Source organism: Lepidochelys kempii, chromosome 9, assembly GCF_965140265.1.
Source record: "Lepidochelys kempii isolate rLepKem1 chromosome 9, rLepKem1.hap2, whole genome shotgun sequence".
NCBI classification, from domain to species: Eukaryota; Metazoa; Chordata; order Testudines; family Cheloniidae; genus Lepidochelys; species Lepidochelys kempii.
The window spans coordinates 28,578,847-28,595,925 of record NC_133264.1 but is presented as its reverse complement, the minus strand read 5'-3'; the positions used below and the strand labels follow the sequence as shown (position 1 = coordinate 28,595,925).

General features: G+C 43.8%; 1 protein-coding gene across 1 annotated transcript; it reads left to right on the top strand.

Moving 5' to 3' along the window:
• Positions 1 to 6,183: 6,183 nt before the first annotated feature.
• On the top strand, positions 6,184 to 16,372 carry LOC140917273 (tubulin alpha-3 chain). The gene is made up of 5 exons (XM_073359717.1): positions 6,184 to 6,272; positions 8,099 to 8,321; positions 12,103 to 12,251; positions 12,867 to 13,547; positions 16,076 to 16,372. The coding sequence occupies exons 1-5, from the start codon at positions 6,270 to 6,272 to the stop codon at positions 16,370 to 16,372; spliced, it is 1,353 nt and encodes a 450-aa protein (XP_073215818.1). The 5' UTR covers positions 6,184 to 6,269.
• Positions 16,373 to 17,079: the final 707 nt, after the last annotated feature.

Sequence of the window (17,079 nt, the reverse complement as noted above, 5' to 3'; positions counted from 1 at the left end):
GCAGCCAGGAAGGACAATCTCTGACGCGAAGCCAATGATCAGAGCTACTGCATCTGGTGTCAGAGCCACAGCAGAAGGGTTCTGGTTTGTAGATGATTTTTTTACTTATCACCAGAGCAGCAATACCTGTTAGGCTTAAGTGGGGTAGGTGTACAGATTCAGCAGGCAAAGGAAGGAAATATTTGGTTGCTCTCACAGTTACAGGGAGAATCTTAACTTCCGGAGCTTGCCATCACCAGAAAGAGGACAGGCTGGACATCCATATATTCATACCACTGGCCAGAGAGTCCAGGTTGCACTCGGTCCCCCAAATGCAGATGGAAGTTTGCAGGTTGCAGAAGTCCATAATCAGAGGAGCCTCTTGGGAAGATTAAGAGAACTCTATGTACAAGGATCTGCAAGGATTGTGGTCCTATCTGTAGTGAGAATTCAATTTAATTTTTAAAATTAAAAAAATTATGGAATTCTATGTTTATTGTGTCTGAATGTTTTGCTGATCAGATTTGCTTCATTTATGAATAAAAATATAGTTTTCCTAATTGCTAACTCTACAATTTCAGGGCATGATCTGAAAGTCAGGCAGAGTTATTTCTTTGTTATTCATGATCATCACCAATAAGAAAGATTTTGCTGACCAACAGTACTTTTATATAACTCCCTTGTCTTCAAATTATGTCTTCAATCACACATGTAGATGAAAGCAGAATGTGGCCCCGATTTATTTCAAAATCCATAGTAGTGCTGAGTATTTATGACCAATAGGAGTTTAGAATAGTCAAATCTTTTCATCACTAACTTAAGCAGATCTGGTAGTACTATTCAGCAAGGAGATGCCATTTTTGCATCATCACTTTTCAGAGATGAACTGCACTTTTAGAAAAATAAAATCAAGATCAGTCTTTGTAGCTAAACTTTCAATTTTTTTAGTTATTATTTTGAGTATAGCTTCTTTTAATGTAAATTGTTGTTAATTGTTGAAAAACTTATAAAAAAATAAAATAGAGAAGCTCCAACCCCTGAAATCTACAACTATTTTAAGCATGTCATTTTAATAGAACATATTTTATAAGACGTTTACAGCTCTGTAAAGTTTCAGGGTTTTGTAGTTGTGTGTGAATTTTTTTTTTCTGCTTGAACCCCAGACACACCATTTCCCATTTTGCAGACAGAGACAAACGGAACTGGCTGCCCACAGTAACCGGCTGAGATCAAGACTCACAGAGGCAGACTTCTAAAGTACAAGAATACCTCTTTTGCTCAGCTCAGCAGTCTGAAAATTCGTAAGAAACACTTTTGAATAAACTTTGACATTAAAAACAAAAAAACACACTGGTCTTTCTGAGTCAATGCTTTTTCCCATTTGAACTTTCAGGTTGCTCTGAGCAAAACGAGAAGAGCTTTTTCTTCTAATGTTTATTCCTAACACATTCTGCCATATATAGTCACACTAGGAGCCTAAAATTCTTGGACAACAGAAACTCCCACTAGGGTCCGTGCCAGGTATATTAAGATGTTAATGAGGTATAATCCAGATGAAAAAATCAGGTGATGACAGAAAAAAAGTAAGGACCCATTTAAAATTTCACATTTCAACTCTGCTTTCCCCTGCAATCTTGAATAAAAGTTGATTCAAATAACTAAACACTTTAATAACAGTCTGTATTTGATCTGAATTCTTTTGGATAAGATTACTTCTGGACTCGCTGTGATAATGCTGATGAAAAGCAATTTTATTTGTACCTAGTAGTGTGCTTAATAGATTCATTTACAGATTTTAAGGCGAGAAGGGACCATAATGATTGTTTAGTCTGACCGCCTGCATGACAGGCCAAAGAATCTCACCCCTTAATTTCTATATCAAACCTTTGTTTGAGCTATAGTATATCTTTTAGGAAGATTTAAAGACTTCAGGAGATGGAGACTCCAACATGTCCCTTGGTTAGTTGTTCCAATGGTTAATTACCCACACTCTTAAAAATGGTTTCAGAGTAGCAGCCATGTTAGTCTGAATTCGCAAAAAGAAAAGGAGTACTTGTGGCACCTTAGAGACTAACAAATTTATTTGAGCATAAGCTTTCATGAGCTACAGCTCACTTCAGCTACAGCTCACTTCATTGATGAAGTGAGCTGTAGCTCATGAAAGCTTATGCTCAAATAAATTTGTTAGTCTCTAAGGTGCCACAAGTACTCCTTTTCTTTTTACTGTTAAAAATGTGTCTTATTTTTAGTTTGAATCTGTCTAGCTTTAGCTTCCAATCCTGCATTTCATTATACCTAGTTCTGGTAAATTTGAGAGCCATCTGCTATCAGAAATCTCTTCCCCTTATTAGTAGTTGTTATACTTAACCTTGTCTTGGATAAATTAAATAAACTGAGCTTCTTCTCTCATAATGAGGCATGTTTTCCAGAGACTGAATAATTTTTAAGCTCTTTTCTGAGCCCTTTCCAATTTTTCACAATCCCTATTGCAGTGTGGATACAAGAGATGAACATAGTATTCCACTAATAGTCTCAATAATGCCATATACACAGGTATTACCACCTCCCTACTCCTACTTACTTATGCAACTAAAGGTCAATTTATGCAACTAAGGGTCATGTTCACCCTCATAGCTACAGTCTGATACTAGGTGCTTGTGTTCAGTTGGTTATCTGTCATGACCCGACCCCCCTCCCCACAAGTCCTTTTCAGTGTCACTTCACTGCATTCCAAGATACAGTCCCCGCATCTTGTAAGTGTGACCTACATTCTTTGTTCCCAGATGTATTACTGTAGCATTTGGCTGTAAAACGTATGTTGTACAAATGAGCCCACCTTTCTCTGTAATCCGGATTGGTCCGTCTCACTGACCTGTTCCCAGCATTATTTACCACTTCACCAGTTTGTTTCATCTTTTACATTTTACCAGCAATGATTTTATATTTTTTCCAAGTCATTGATAAAGATATTTAATAGCATAAGATCAAGAACAGATCCCTGTGGGACCCTACTGGAAGCCCCCCGAATGGATGATGATTCACCATTTACAATGACTTTTTGTGATCTATCAGTTTTTAATCCATTTAAGATGGGCTATATTGATTTTGTATAGTGCTAATTTTTTATATTAGAATGTCATGTGGGAATAAGTCAAATGCCTTACATAAGTCTATTATATCAGCACAGTTACCCTTCTTAACCAAACTTGTGATCCTGACTACCTGACCTCCTCTCCACCCATGTGCCATTCAGCTGAGACACTTTTGCTGACTACTGCTAGATTTGATAATCTGGGGGCAAGGTGTTCTTAGTGGAGGTTCCCTGACTCTAGAACTCACTTCATCAACTGGTCAAAAGAGCCAAAGAGTATTGATCTTCAGAACACAGTGAAAGGACCATCTATTTTCTCAGGTATTTCTATCTGAGGTTGGTTATTGTGTTGAGAGTGTATTGTTAATGGTGGATGACTTCCAATATTGACACTAGTTAACAAGTATTTTTGTGATGGGTGCTTTTACAAGGTAAATAAATATGTATAATGAAAAGGGGCACTGTCGAGTACTTTAGGCCCAAACAAGTGTATATTTTATATATAATGTATTTATATTGCTACATTCCTCTTGTGCTACACCCAATAATCACAACGGGGTGGAGAAGCAGAAAAGTTTATTTGAAGCTTCAAAAAGGTACAGGGAGATTTGAATCTCAAATCCTGTACAACAGAGCAGGAAGTTACACAGGCTTTTATATATCCTTTTTCCCAGCATACTTATCCAATAGCAAGCTGCTCCAAGTATCCATATAGCCAGCCAATCCAGTTCCCAGCTAGTTCCCTGATTCTCTGTATCATTTGTTAAACTATACATAAAGCTGCTTTATTCAGCATTGTTCTTCCATATCTCCCCTGTTTGGCCTTGCTTAGTTTCAGGCAGTCTGACTCTGCAGCATACTGTTGCAGATTCTCAGCATAACTGCTGTGTGTGCCTCCAGGCCGGGGGGGGGGGGGGGGGCAAGGACACTTGGGCCTAGCACGCAGAGCTGCTGCGAGTGCCTCCAGGCGGGGGGGGGGCCAAGGACACCGGGGCCTAGTGCGAGGGGGCTTCATCGACACTCGTGGTCTTCCATCCCCTCGAGTTACCTAGTGGCCATGCCCCAGTGTTCCCAACACTCTCTTCTGTTCCTTAGGCATACAAGTTACATTAATTCTTGTTTTATTAATGCTTAATTCTTAAACTCCCTGCCTGACTCTTCATTTTATGACCATGTAAGTGACTTAATTCCACTATGCAACTCATGTGGTGAAACAGTGTTTTAAGGGAGGATCTAAGTGTGTGTCAAAAGATGGATATCTTTTCCCTACCTAGCATCACAGCATCCTTCAAGCTGAAAGGTGCTATTACAAAGAGAGGTGCTATTTCTGTTGTCTTTGCTCTTTACACAACAATATGAGGAAACCACAGGCACACAGATTGGTTCCAAAGAACTGTGTTTATTAACTCTATACAAACATGCAAGGCCTAGTTATGTGTTTAAGTAATATGCACCTTGGCAACCTTCCAGCAACTTTTAAAATACAGGTTTCAGAGTAACAGCCGTGTTAGTCTGTATTCGCAAAAAGAAAAGGAGTACTTGTGGCACCTTAGAGACTAACCAATTTATTAGAGCATAAGCTTTCGTGAGCTACAGCTCACTTCATCAGATGCATATCGTGGAAACTGCAGCAGACTTTATATATACAGAGAGAATATGAACCAATACCTCCTCCCACCCCACTGTCCTGCTGGTAATAGCTTATCTAAAGTGATCATCAGGTGGGCCATTTCCAGCACAAATCCAGGTTTTCTCACCCTCCACCCCCCCACACAAATTCACTCTCCTGCTGGTGATAGCCCATCCTTTCCAGGTGAGAAAACCTGGATTTGTGCTGGAAATGGCCCACCTGATGATCACTTTAGATAAGCTATTACCAGCAGGACAGTGGGGTGGGAGGAGGTATTGGTTCATATTCTCTGTGTATATATAAAGTCTGCTGCAGTTTCCACGATATGCATCTGATGAAGTGAGCTGTAGCTCACGAAAGCTTATGCTCTAATAAATTGGTTAGTCTCTAAGGTGCCACAAGTCCTCCTTTTCTTTTTTTAAAATACAGAGTCCAGTTAGTGCCAGTAGAGGGCTCACAACTATTTAAAGGTATACTACCCTGTTCCTACAGCCTACAGCCATTAGAGTGAGAACTGTGGGAAGCCTCCCTTATGAAGAAGGGAAATGTCACCATTACAGAAAACTTGAAAGTGGCTATTATAGAGTGAGGTGAAGAGTAGCTATTGTTACACAGAAAGGGAAAGTGGCCATTACAGTTTGTTGATGATGCCTCCTAGAGCCCAAGGCCTGCAAGGTCACACTATTGCCAACTCTTGCCACTTTGGGGGGAGTGGTTGGATTTCAGAGGGTCTCAGAGCACTTCTGGCAAAGTTCAGCCGTGCTAGAAGCTGGTGCAGTCTCTCCCCTCCACTGGCCAGTCTCACAGGAGGGTTGGGGAGAGGTGCAAGTAAAGGACCTGCAGCTCAGCACAATTTGACCCCTTCCTCCCTTCCTATGAGAAAAACGGAGAGGCTGTCACCCCTGCAACACCCAGCCTAGTGAGAAGCAGAGGGGGTGAAGAGCTTCTTCTGGAGATGCCCCTCCCAGTCTGGGAAAGTGGAGATAGGGCCCTGCTGCAGCCCCCAGGTCTGGAATAGGGGGCTGAAGCACTCCAGAGGTGAGGCTGGGGGGAGGCTGAATTGAGGGGGGGGAGCAGAGTGGTCAGAACTGAGAGGGGGTGAAGTGATGGGAGCACAGAGAGGCTGAATTGAGTGGAGTGGGAAGGGGGGGCAGCTGAACAGATGGGGAGCAGGATTAATACACCTAACCAGCACACGTGGGAGACTGCGCAGCTGTAATTAGTGCGGGCAAGGGCACTTCAAGAATCAAAATGGAAAGACCAAAAACACAACACAGGACTGTTCGGTTTTTTTTCAAAAATCACATCATATTTGGGCCAACGGTCATTCTGAGACATGCTACCAACTGCCTCAGACCCACGTGGCAGAGGAATGCGCCCAGCCAATGAATGGGAAGGGGGCGGGGCACGAGAGACTGGCCGCCAACCAATGGGGTGATACCGCGTGGAGCCAGAAAGCGCGAGGCGAGGGGAAGTGGCGGTTAGCTGTTCACAGTTGGCGCGTCTAGCAAGCAGAGGCGGACGTAGGCAGGCTCGCGGTTTTGAGGCGTCCCCCGTTCACGAGGCACCATGGTGGGGAGCGGGAGCCTCAGGGAAGCGGGGTTTGGACCGCAGGGTGCCGCGGGGGCGGAAACCAGGCAGTCAGCTGGAGGGAGCTGCAGGCGGGGTTGAGGGGATGCGCTGCGTTTAGGGAGTCGCGGCGGCCGTCAGGTACAGCGAGAATGGGGAGGGGAGCAGCTTCCGCGGGCGTGAAGCGCTTGAGAGGAAATTGGGGAAGTATGGGCAGTCAGTGGGACGGTAGCAGAGTACGCAGCCGCGAGAGGAGGCTGTTGGCCTTTGGTGGTTGGCGCCTCGCGCGAGGCAAACGGGGAGTCTGGGTTGTGTGGCGCGCTGCAGCATGGTATGGGAGGACTGAGGCCGGAGCGGAGCACGTGAGGGGGCCACGAGGGCAGAATGAGGGGAAAGTGCGCGTGTACGGATATCTGCGCGCCAACCAAACGCCTGTATTCTGCGCTTCGGGAAAGTGCCCCTTTTCCCTACATGGGGAGGACCGCGCGCGCAGCCAGTCGTGGGAGTCTGCCCGACAGCCAATGGGGTTATTCTACGTGGGGCCTAGTGGCGGTTGGCAACTTGACGCCTCCTGAGGCGCTGGATGAGCACGGTCCCGGGGCAGATTCAGTATTTTGAGACAGAGGTTTTCGCGTCATGGTGGGGAGCCATTAGGGCAGAGGTCGCGAGGACTTGAAGCTGGGCCAGTGGTGTTGAAAAGGGGCTTGGAATAGAGTAGTGAGGGGAGCACTTGAGCATGAAAGCTCTTTGGGGAGTTCAGGAATCTGGAGTGAATGAGGTGGCAACTGGGGTGAAATCAAGGAGAATTTGAAGAGACAATGAAGCTATGGTGGAGCCAGGTGGAGAAGAGGGGCACAGGCACAGTGGAGCCTGCTTTTCTCCCTCCCAAAACCTATGTACTCCGTGATAAAGGGCCCTGGGGCCATTTAGCTGTTGGAGGAGGCTGATTTAAAGGTGTATGGGTGTGTGGCACAGAAGTGAGTTATGAGGTGATAGTTGTAGGATTAAAGGGTGCTCCTGAGCAGGTAAAGTGACATTCAGGGAGCTGAAGGATAACATTTCTAGATAGAGTAAGAGAAGGAGATTTGATGCCCTTTGGGGAGGGGAGAATATTTCTGAGCAAGTAGTGGTAAGCATACATGAGATTTGTTTAGATACAGCACGGAAAGTTAATGGGAGATTAGGCGATTTGTTTCAGGACCCTCAAAGGATCCAGTAGTGGAGCCACAGAATAAAGAATTGCCAGGCAGATGACCAGAAGGAGATTTAGTGTTCATAGTAATTTTGATTAAGCTAAGAAAGGGTAACTTGTTGGGTAGATTCTGATATCCTTTATCTAATGCATCATTAGACAAGAGATTCAAGGTTTTGGGGATCATTAATATAGACATTTCTGCCCTGAGAATATAATATTATTCAATGAAAAAAACATGAAAATTAAAGAAAGGTGTAAAGGAAGCTAACAGGAACACTTATCAATGATAATATGTATGCAGCATGCTGGAGGGGAAAGATGAGATAATTTAGTATTTGTACAGCTAATTTCATTCATAAGGGTTAAAACTGGAAGATGGAGGAAATTTTGCGCAATACTTTATTATTTAACCATTGGACCAACTTACCAAGGTTTATGGTGGATTCTCCATCACTGACAATTTTTAAATCAAGATTGGATGTTTTGTCTAAAATACATGTTTTGGGAATTATTTTGGGGAAGGTCTTTAGCTTGTGCTGTGCTGGAGGTCAGATTAGGTGATCACAGTGGTTCCTTCTGGGCCTCGAGTCTGTGAAATGAATCCGTTTGTTCCCCGTTTTGTCCTCTTTTACAGCGTGAATGTATCTCTATCCATGTTGGTCAAGCTGGTGTTCAGATTGGCAATGCATGCTGGGAATTATATTGTCTTGAACATGGAATCCAGCCTGATGGTCAGATGCCCAGTGACAAAACCATTGGAGGTGGAGATGATTCATTCAATACTTTCTTCAGTGAGACAGGGGCTGGTAAACATGTGCCCAGAGCTGTATTTGTGGACCTTGAACCAACTGTGGTTGGTATGTATATGAAGTTAAGAGATCTCTTACTTAAGAGTACTTCGCTATAATTTGTTTTTCCATTTAGTTTTTCAAATGAAATGAGAACAGTCCACCTTTTAGATTGTGATAGTCTTAAATGGACACTGTAAACTTAAAAATACATTTCTGTCTGCATATTTTTACTGTTAAGTTAATAAGACTATTGTATTTAAAAGAGGCTGAAATGTTTTCCCTTTTAATTTGTGTGGATAGCAAAGATGAGAAAACACACTTTTTAAAAAAAAAATTAGGAAAATATGAAAATCCACAAAATATTGGTTGGGGGTTAAGAGGCAGGTATTGTACTGGAAATTATATTGACTGTCCACTAAAGTACTTTCAACTCATGTAGTAAAAAAAATCATGTTTGAAATGCTGTTCTTATGTACTTTTTAGAAACCATATGTCTGAAAATGCTTTTGCTGCAGTGAGTGTTTGCAGTTTATTTTGTCTCAGACATAGCTGGGAAGATACACAGTTGTAAAGACCTTTCATGAATAAGGTCATTTGAAGTGCACTGGTGGCATCTGAGGAGCATGTAAATGATACCTTGTTTATCTGAAGGTGATTACTACAATGCAGTAGTCTCCAAACTTTTTACACCCAAGATCACTTTTTGAATTTCAGGGCAACCCAGGATCTGCCCTGCCCTTTCCCCAAAGCCCTGCCCCACTCACTCCATCCCCCCTCTCTGCATCACTCTCACTCTCCCCTACTCTCACTCACTTTCACTGGGCTGGGGTAGGGTTTTGGGGTTTGGGAGGGGGTGCAGGCTCTGGGCTGGGGCCAAGGGGTTTGCAGTGTGGGAGGGGACTCTGGGCTGAGCCTGGGGTAGGGGCTTGGGGTGCAGGAGGGGGTGAGAGGTGTGAGCTCTTGGAGGGAGTTTGGGTGCGGGAGGGGGCTCTGGGCTGGGGCAGAGTGTTGGGGTGCAGGAGGGAGTACAAGGGGTTGGGTTGCAGGAGGGGGTACAGGGTGTTTGCTCTGGGAGGGGGGTCAGGGCTGGGGCAGAGTGTTGGGGTGCAGGAGTGGGTGGCGGTGCTGGCTCTGGGAGGGGGGTCAGGGCTGGGGTTTGGGGTGCACGAGGGGATATGGGGGCTGGCAGTTGGGGTACAGGCTCTGGGAGAGGAAACAGGGCTGGGGGTTGGGGTGCGGCCTCCTGCCGGACAGCACTTGCCTTCGTGGCTTCCACTAAGACAGGCTCATTGCCTACCCTTGGCCCCATGTCACTCTTGGAAGGGGCCAAAGTGCCCGTGGAGGCAGGGGGAGTGGGTGGAACGAGGCTCCTTGCATGCTGCCCCTCTCTGCACTCACCATGCCCGCAGCTCCCATTGGCCACTGCTCCCTGTTCCTGGCCAATGGGAGCTGCAGGCAGGAGCAACGTGCTGAGGGAGACCCCTGCCCCCCCCCCCCTGCGGGGCCATGCTGGCCACTTCGGAGAGTGGCATGGGGCCGGGGCAGGCAGGGAGCCTTTCCTAGCAGCAGTCCAGCTGTGCTGCTGGAGATTGTGATTGACAGGGAAATCCTCTAGGATCCACCAGCTGATCGCGATTGACTGGTGGGTGACCCCTGCTATAGTGGCTAATAGACCAATTATCAGACCAGATTGTAACTTGAAATAAAAACAGTTTGTATTTTTAATGCATCTTTCATTTGAGGATTTCAGGTTACTTTACAAAAGTGGGTAAGTAGTGGAATCTCCATTTATAGAAGGCTTTCCATCTAAGGCAGGGATGGGCAAACTTTTTGGCCTGAGGGCCACATCTGGAAATAGAATTTGTATGGCGGGTCATGAATGCTCACAAAATTGGGGTTGGGGTGCGGGAGGGGGATCGGGGCTGGGGCAGAGGGTTGGGGTATGGGAAGGGGTGCAGGCTCTGACTGGGGATGTGGGCTCTGGGGTGGGGATGAGGATGAGGAGTAGGATGCTGTAGGCTGAGATTGAGAGGGTGGGAGGGGGATCAGGGCTGGGGCACGGGCTTGGGGAAAGGCTCAGGGGTGCAGGCTGCGGGCAGCGCTTACCTCAAGCAGCTCCCAGAAGCAGCAGTATAGCCCCGCTCCAGCTCCTATGCATAGGGGCAGCCAGGAGACTCAGCTTTCCACACTACCGCCTCCCCAAGTGCCACCGCTGCAGCTCCCATTGGCTGCACTTCCTGGCCAATGGGAGTGACACTGGGGGAGGGGGCAGTGTGCAGAGCGGAGCCTCCAGCTGCCCCTACATGTAGGAGCTGGAGGAGGGCCATGCTGCCGCTTCCGGGAGCTGCCCCCGACCCTGCTGCCCGGCTGGAGCACCGGAGCAGGGCAAACCCCAGATCCCGCTCCCCAGCAGGATCTGGAGGGCCAGATTAAAATGGCTGTCGGGCTGGATCTGGCCCCCAGGCCATAGTTTTCCCACCCCGATCCAAGGCATAGAAAGGAGAAGTGACTAGACTAGGGTCAGACAAGGTTAATGGCTAAATAGGTAGAACTTGTGTGTTACAGGAATGTTATGACCCAGTGCCTTCAGCCTCCTGGGAAGCACACCCTCATCTGGGTTATTTCTCTTGAGCTTGGCTTCCTAATTTTTTTATTTTTATTTTTTTTTTCAATAAAAAAATATTTTTAAGGATCTTTATGGAACACATCCTTTGAAAAAGCAGCTCCTTAGAGCTTGACTGATACAGGAAGCATTGATTTCCTTTTGAAATGTCACTGCTGCTGTTTCTCCTTGCCACAAGATGGAAATCACTACTTCTTAGCTCCTCCCTGGTGCCCTACCCAGCATCAACGCAGTAGTAATATATCGCTTTTAAAATCAGACTGAAATATAGCATTGGGAGCTGTTCTAGGAATCCCAGTTTGCCTTCCTCAGTTATGAAGATTAAGTACAGTGGCCTGGATGAGAGGCAGATGCAGAAGTAGTAAGACAAATATAGAGGCAAATATAATGACCAGTTTTGGATCCCCTTGCTTATATAAATCTTCTAAGATTATCACTTAAAAATAAATATAAAAATCTTCTTTTCCCCTTATCCAAATTACTTCCATCCTTTAAAACAATGTGATTTTTTTAAAAAAATTTTTACTGTTGTCACAGCATTGAATTTCCATGGTTTAATGTATATCTACCGACTCCATCACTTAGCGTAACTATTGTCCTCCATGCTCTCTAAAACGATTACATACTGTTTGAGCCACTTACAAAATAATAATAAAAAAAAACTATTCTTAAAACCCTTCAAACAAATTGAAGTAAAATGTGAGATTTTTCTCTCATTAGAATATGGAGCTGTGTGTGTGAGGGGAAGTACAAAGTAGGTGTACCAGAGTTTGCAGTTGAGAAAAATTGGGCTTTGCATCTCCTATTCATGTTAATAGCATCTTTTTTTGTCCATTTGACATCTATGCTGAGCTGCAGGCAAAGTTCAACTCGGTCTCTATCAGCTCAGTCTCTACCAGCAATCTAAAGACTTGGGATGGCTCCCAGGGTAGGTCCCAGAGTTCCCGGTGGTCACAGGGCACATCTGCCACAACCACCTCTTTGTATGTACATCGTGTCTCCTGAGCAAAGGTACTGAAATTGTCAGGTCTTTACAAGAGGTGTGTATGTATATATGTATGTGTGTTTATAGCAGGGGAGGCTCTTTATGTCCTCTTCCCCTTCCCCACGCCTGTGCACCTACATAAATGTCAAGTAAGACGTAGTGCTGAGGTAGCACACCAAAATTATCCACAGAGAATGGAATAGACCAAATTTACATCTGAATATTTTGTATTTTTGTAGATGAAGTACGTACAGGCACTTACAGGCAACTATTCCATCCTGAACAGCTCATTACTGGGAAAGAGGATGCGGCTAATAATTATGCCAGAGGCCATTACACCATTGGAAAAGAGATTGTTGATCTAGTGCTAGATCGCATTCGCAAGCTGGTAGGAGTTCAAAGAGCAAGATCAGTATTTAAAATATTTGCATCAAATATATCTCTTGCAGTACATAATTGTGAAACTGAAGGTTATGGAAATATGTAAAACTGAAGGTTCTGGTGTGTTTCTTGTACACCCAATCCTTTCTAGTTACAGAGTGTGTGTGTGTGTACAGTCTGGTGAAAAAAATTTCCCTGGAAGCTAACACCTCCCCCCCCCCATTTACATTAATTCTTATGGGGAAATAGGATTCGCTTAACATGGTTTTGCTTGAAGTTGCATTTTTCAGGATCATAACTATATGTTAAGTGAGGAGTTACTGTACATCCGTACACCATCACAAAAAAAGTCTATACTGGCTATCTTTTTCCCCATTTATAGCTGTAAAATCCTTTTGTTTTCAGTAAAGCTGCACAAATGTAACTAAGGGCAGAATTTGGCCTTGCATTTGGGATTGGCTTAATTGTGTTGATATATGCAAGATAGAATAGAATCCATTTACACTCTCATAGCTGTGGGCCATAATTTGCTTTCATTTACATTGGTGCTACTCTGAATCAAATCCTTGGACCTCAGTGACCGTTCCTTCCCATTTTTGTGTGGCTTTTTTTTCTCTTCTAGGCTGATCTGTGCACAGGGCTGCAGGGATTCCTCATCTTCCATAGTTTTGGAGGAGGCACTGGCTCTGGATTTGCATCTCTACTCATGGAAAGGCTTTCTGTTGATTATGGCAAAAAGTCCAAACTAGAGTTTGCAATTTACCCAGCACCACAGGTTTCTACTGCTGTAGTGGAACCCTACAACTCCATCCTAACTACGCACACAACATTGGAGCATTCTGACTGTGCCTTCATGGTAGACAATGAAGCCATTTATGATATATGTCGTCGCAATCTAGACATTGAGCGTCCTACTTACACCAACCTAAATCGACTCATTGGGCAAATTGTCTCATCCATCACAGCTTCACTGCGTTTTGATGGAGCTCTCAATGTAGATCTGACCGAGTTCCAGACCAATCTTGTCCCATACCCACGAATCCATTTCCCACTGGCAACATATGCACCTGTCATCTCTGCTGAAAAAGCATACCATGAGCAGTTGTCTGTGGCTGAAATTACCAATGCTTGTTTTGAGCCAGCCAACCAGATGGTAAAATGTGACCCTCGCCATGGCAAGTATATGGCCTGCTGTATGTTATACAGGGGTGATGTTGTTCCCAAAGATGTTAATGCAGCCATTGCCACTATCAAGACTAAGCGAACAATTCAGTTTGTGGATTGGTGTCCAACTGGATTCAAGGTATTTAGAAACTTGTCACATTGCTTAGTTTAGAAATTGTCAGTAAAACATTTGAAGGTAGTTTTCATACTACAGTGCAGTAATGTGCACATTGTTGTACTATTCATATGTCAGGTCACATTTTAAATATGCACGAGTAAAGCCTGTAAAGAGTAGCTGCTTCTGTAATTTAAATTTGTGATCAGAACTATATTTTTACAGGTTTTTTAAGTCATAACCTACTAATACGGTACTTATCTAAGGAATTACCTAGGAATGTGGCTATTCCTAGGTAATTAACTGATGCACTCAAGTTCATTTTCAAAACAAATGCCAATTGTGTAATTAAGCTAATTGGAGGGATTAACATTCTTAGATCCAAGTTGTTAAAGGAATATACAATAGGACAGGGGTTCTCAAACTTTTTTGTTCTGAGCTCTCACTCCCCCCATGCAATAAAAACTCCCCGGCCCACCTGTGCCACAACAGCTGCTTTTCTGCATACAAAAGCCAGGGCCCCATGACACAGGAACCCCCACAAAGCTATTACATTGCTTAGGCTTTGGCTTCAGCCCCAGGCAGTGGGACTTCTGCTTTCTGCCCTGGGCCCCAGCAAGTCTAATTTTGGCCCTGCTTGGCGGTCCCCCTGAAACCTGCTCGAGGCCCCCTAGGGTGGGCCCCAGGCCCCTGATTGAGAACCACTGCAATAGGAGAATGGTACAAAATACACAACACTCAGTGAATGCAAATACAGGATTTTGATGCACTTTTCTTTTTCACAGGGTTTTAAAAACTTCGCCATTCAATGTATTGAGAAATGTAAATTAACCACAGACCCTCTACCAGCCAAACAAGTAACGTTGCCTGCCCCTCACATACTACTTACTCTAAATAATGCTTCAGAATCACTTTGTCTATTGCCATAAACCACAAGTGTCTTTTTAGTGGATGATTGGTACACACCTCTGGATGATTATGGTGGCTGACTTAATCCTCCTGATAGTGCATAAATTACTTAAGAAATACACTGTGGGCTGGCTATTGCTATTAGGCCAAGATTTCCTAACACCCCCCCGTCCCCCCCAAAAAAATTGGGCTTCTAAATCTATATTTTTGGTTCCTAAATACACGTAGAGTAAGCATTCTGAAAAATCAGAACAACTCTCATTAAATTAATTAAGGACTGCTTGGTACTCAGGATTTTTGAAAATCAGGTCACTTATTTATTCAGGTGCCTGGGTGGTGACTTAGCCTAATAAAAGATAGGATACTATTAAAAAATCTTGCCCTGAGAATTTATCTACTTTAACATTTCAGCTATCAAAGAGATTTTTTTAAAACCATGTCTTTAGGGGAAGCAGATTATGAAATTGTAACATGGTTCCTTACCCAGGTCAGCATCAGGTTCTCAAGCCATGTCTTGGTTTACTTCCTCACCCATGTCAGCTCGCTAGTGGTTCCAACCCAGCACCTGGTGGATGAATATTTAGCTGTCAAGCCAAATCAAGTGTCCATTCATTGCAGGGCATGGAAGACCAAATACAAAAAGAGCCTTCAGCCTTTTTCAGGATTCAATAGTCTTTCAGTCCATCTAGCTTCAGAAGTCTCCTTGGTCCTCCCCAGCCTGTTAGTTGTCTTCCCCACAGGGTCTGTCCTGGTGTCCTCTCCAAAACCCTGCAAACTGAACCTGGTATTTGAAAAGGAAGGTATTCTTTCTGGCTTATGCAGCATCACCTATAGCAAAGAGTCTGCTGACCAAACTACCCTTACTTGTCCTTGACCCAACCCCGTTTTCTTCAGTGGTGTTACACACGTAATAGAATTTGGCCCTGTAATCGGGATTTAGTTGATTCCATTGATGAAGCACAAAACAGCATAAACTAGCTTTTTCACTCATAGCTGTGCTAACACTGCAGGCTAATGAGTAAACAATAGTGACATCGTTATCACAGAGTAAAAAGATAGACTGAGTTCACAAAAGAACCCTGCTGGTGAAATTCATTTACTCAACATCAAATAAGAGTCAAATGATGTGACCCTTACTCAGCATGAGCAAGGGGGCAGAGTCAGGGCTGTGGACAAAATTAGGTATTATGATAAAAATACACATACTGGTTCTCAGAAGCTGAGAAGTTACTTGTGATGACATATTGTGGCCAACTCAAAATGAGGTTGTGTTTAGTGTTTTTCTTAAAGCTCCAGCTGCTGAAATGATATTGAATGAGAATTTCAACTTTCATTTAAAAAAATGTCTAGCCTTTGTGGTTTCAGAGACTAGCTCAAAAATATGAAGCAAGTGCACACTAAAGTCTCAAAATAGGAGGCAGATAAAAATAACTCAACAGTTACAATTTGATTTTTTTTTAAGCCAATCTCATGATTTTCAGAAGCTGGATTTAGGATTTTTGAACATTTAGAGTTGGCAATACTTGCACAGTATTGTCAGTATTGTCCGCGTGTCTTAGTTTGCTGAATAAACTATGAGAAAAATAGAAGAAATGGACACTTTGAAATACTAATTTAAGGTTGCTGTTTTTGTTTCCTCAAAGGTGGGCATTAACTACCAACCTCCCACTGTAGTGCCAGGAGGCGACTTGGCCAAGGTGCAGCGTGCTGTGTGTATGTTGAGTAATACAACTGCTATTGCAGAAGCCTGGGCACGTCTTGACCATAAATTTGATTTGATGTATGCTAAGCGTGCCTTTGTACACTGGTATGTTGGAGAAGGGATGGAGGAAGGAGAATTTTCTGAAGCCCGGGAAGATTTGGCTGCGCTTGAGAAAGATTATGAAGAAGTGGGTGTAGATTCTGTGGAAGCAGAAGCTGAAGAAGGGGAGGAATATTAAAAGAGAGTCTAAAGTCAGAAAATGTTTATGTCAAGAGGGTTTGTTTTTTTTAACTCAGTTCACTTGTTTAGTTTTCAAATAAAAGTTTAAATGTTATAACAGTATTTTTGGTTCAGTGATTATTTACCAAAAAAATTACAAAGCAGGAGTATTTTTAGGCTAAACAGTTAAGTAATAAAAAGTGTACTTCAGAAGTACTTGTCAAGCAACAAGAAAAGGATGTGGCCTGATGGTAACGTGGAGTTTTGTGCCAACTAAAATGGAAATAACCTATAAGGTACATTGAAATGGTGGTTTAGCATGCCCTTTGCTGCTTCTGAAGTAAAAAGCTGTGCATTTACAAACCTCAAAAGATGCAGTTTAGCAACAGCGAAGACCCAGCAAAGTGACAGCTAGAGCTGCAGGCCCTGGCGATCACATTTCAAACATCTGAGGGGGCGAAGTGGAGAGGGTGATAGATAGATTTTTATTTTATTTATTTATTTTTTTAACAGGAAGAGGATGGGGGGCAGAGACCATATTGTTTCATGTAGAAAGGAATCGGGGGCAGAGACCATATTGTGGATCACCACTACTATCCTCATTTCCTTCTGCTGCCTTCATTCAGGTTGGGACAAGAGTTCAAGATGTCCCTAGGTTTGTCTGAACCAGTTTACTCATCTTTCACAAGCACCAAATATCTTGACAGAGGAAGACATGGAAATGTC

What these genes read in the sequence shown, in the direction of transcription:
- LOC140917273 (XM_073359717.1), top strand. An exon ending in CCTTGAACCAACTGTGGTTG is followed by an intron (nt 8,322 to 12,102) that starts GTATGTATATGA and finishes GTATTTTTGTAG; the next exon opens with ATGAAGTACGTACAGGCACT. An exon ending in TAGATCGCATTCGCAAGCTG is followed by an intron (nt 12,252 to 12,866) that starts GTAGGAGTTCAA and finishes TTTCTCTTCTAG; the next exon opens with GCTGATCTGTGCACAGGGCT.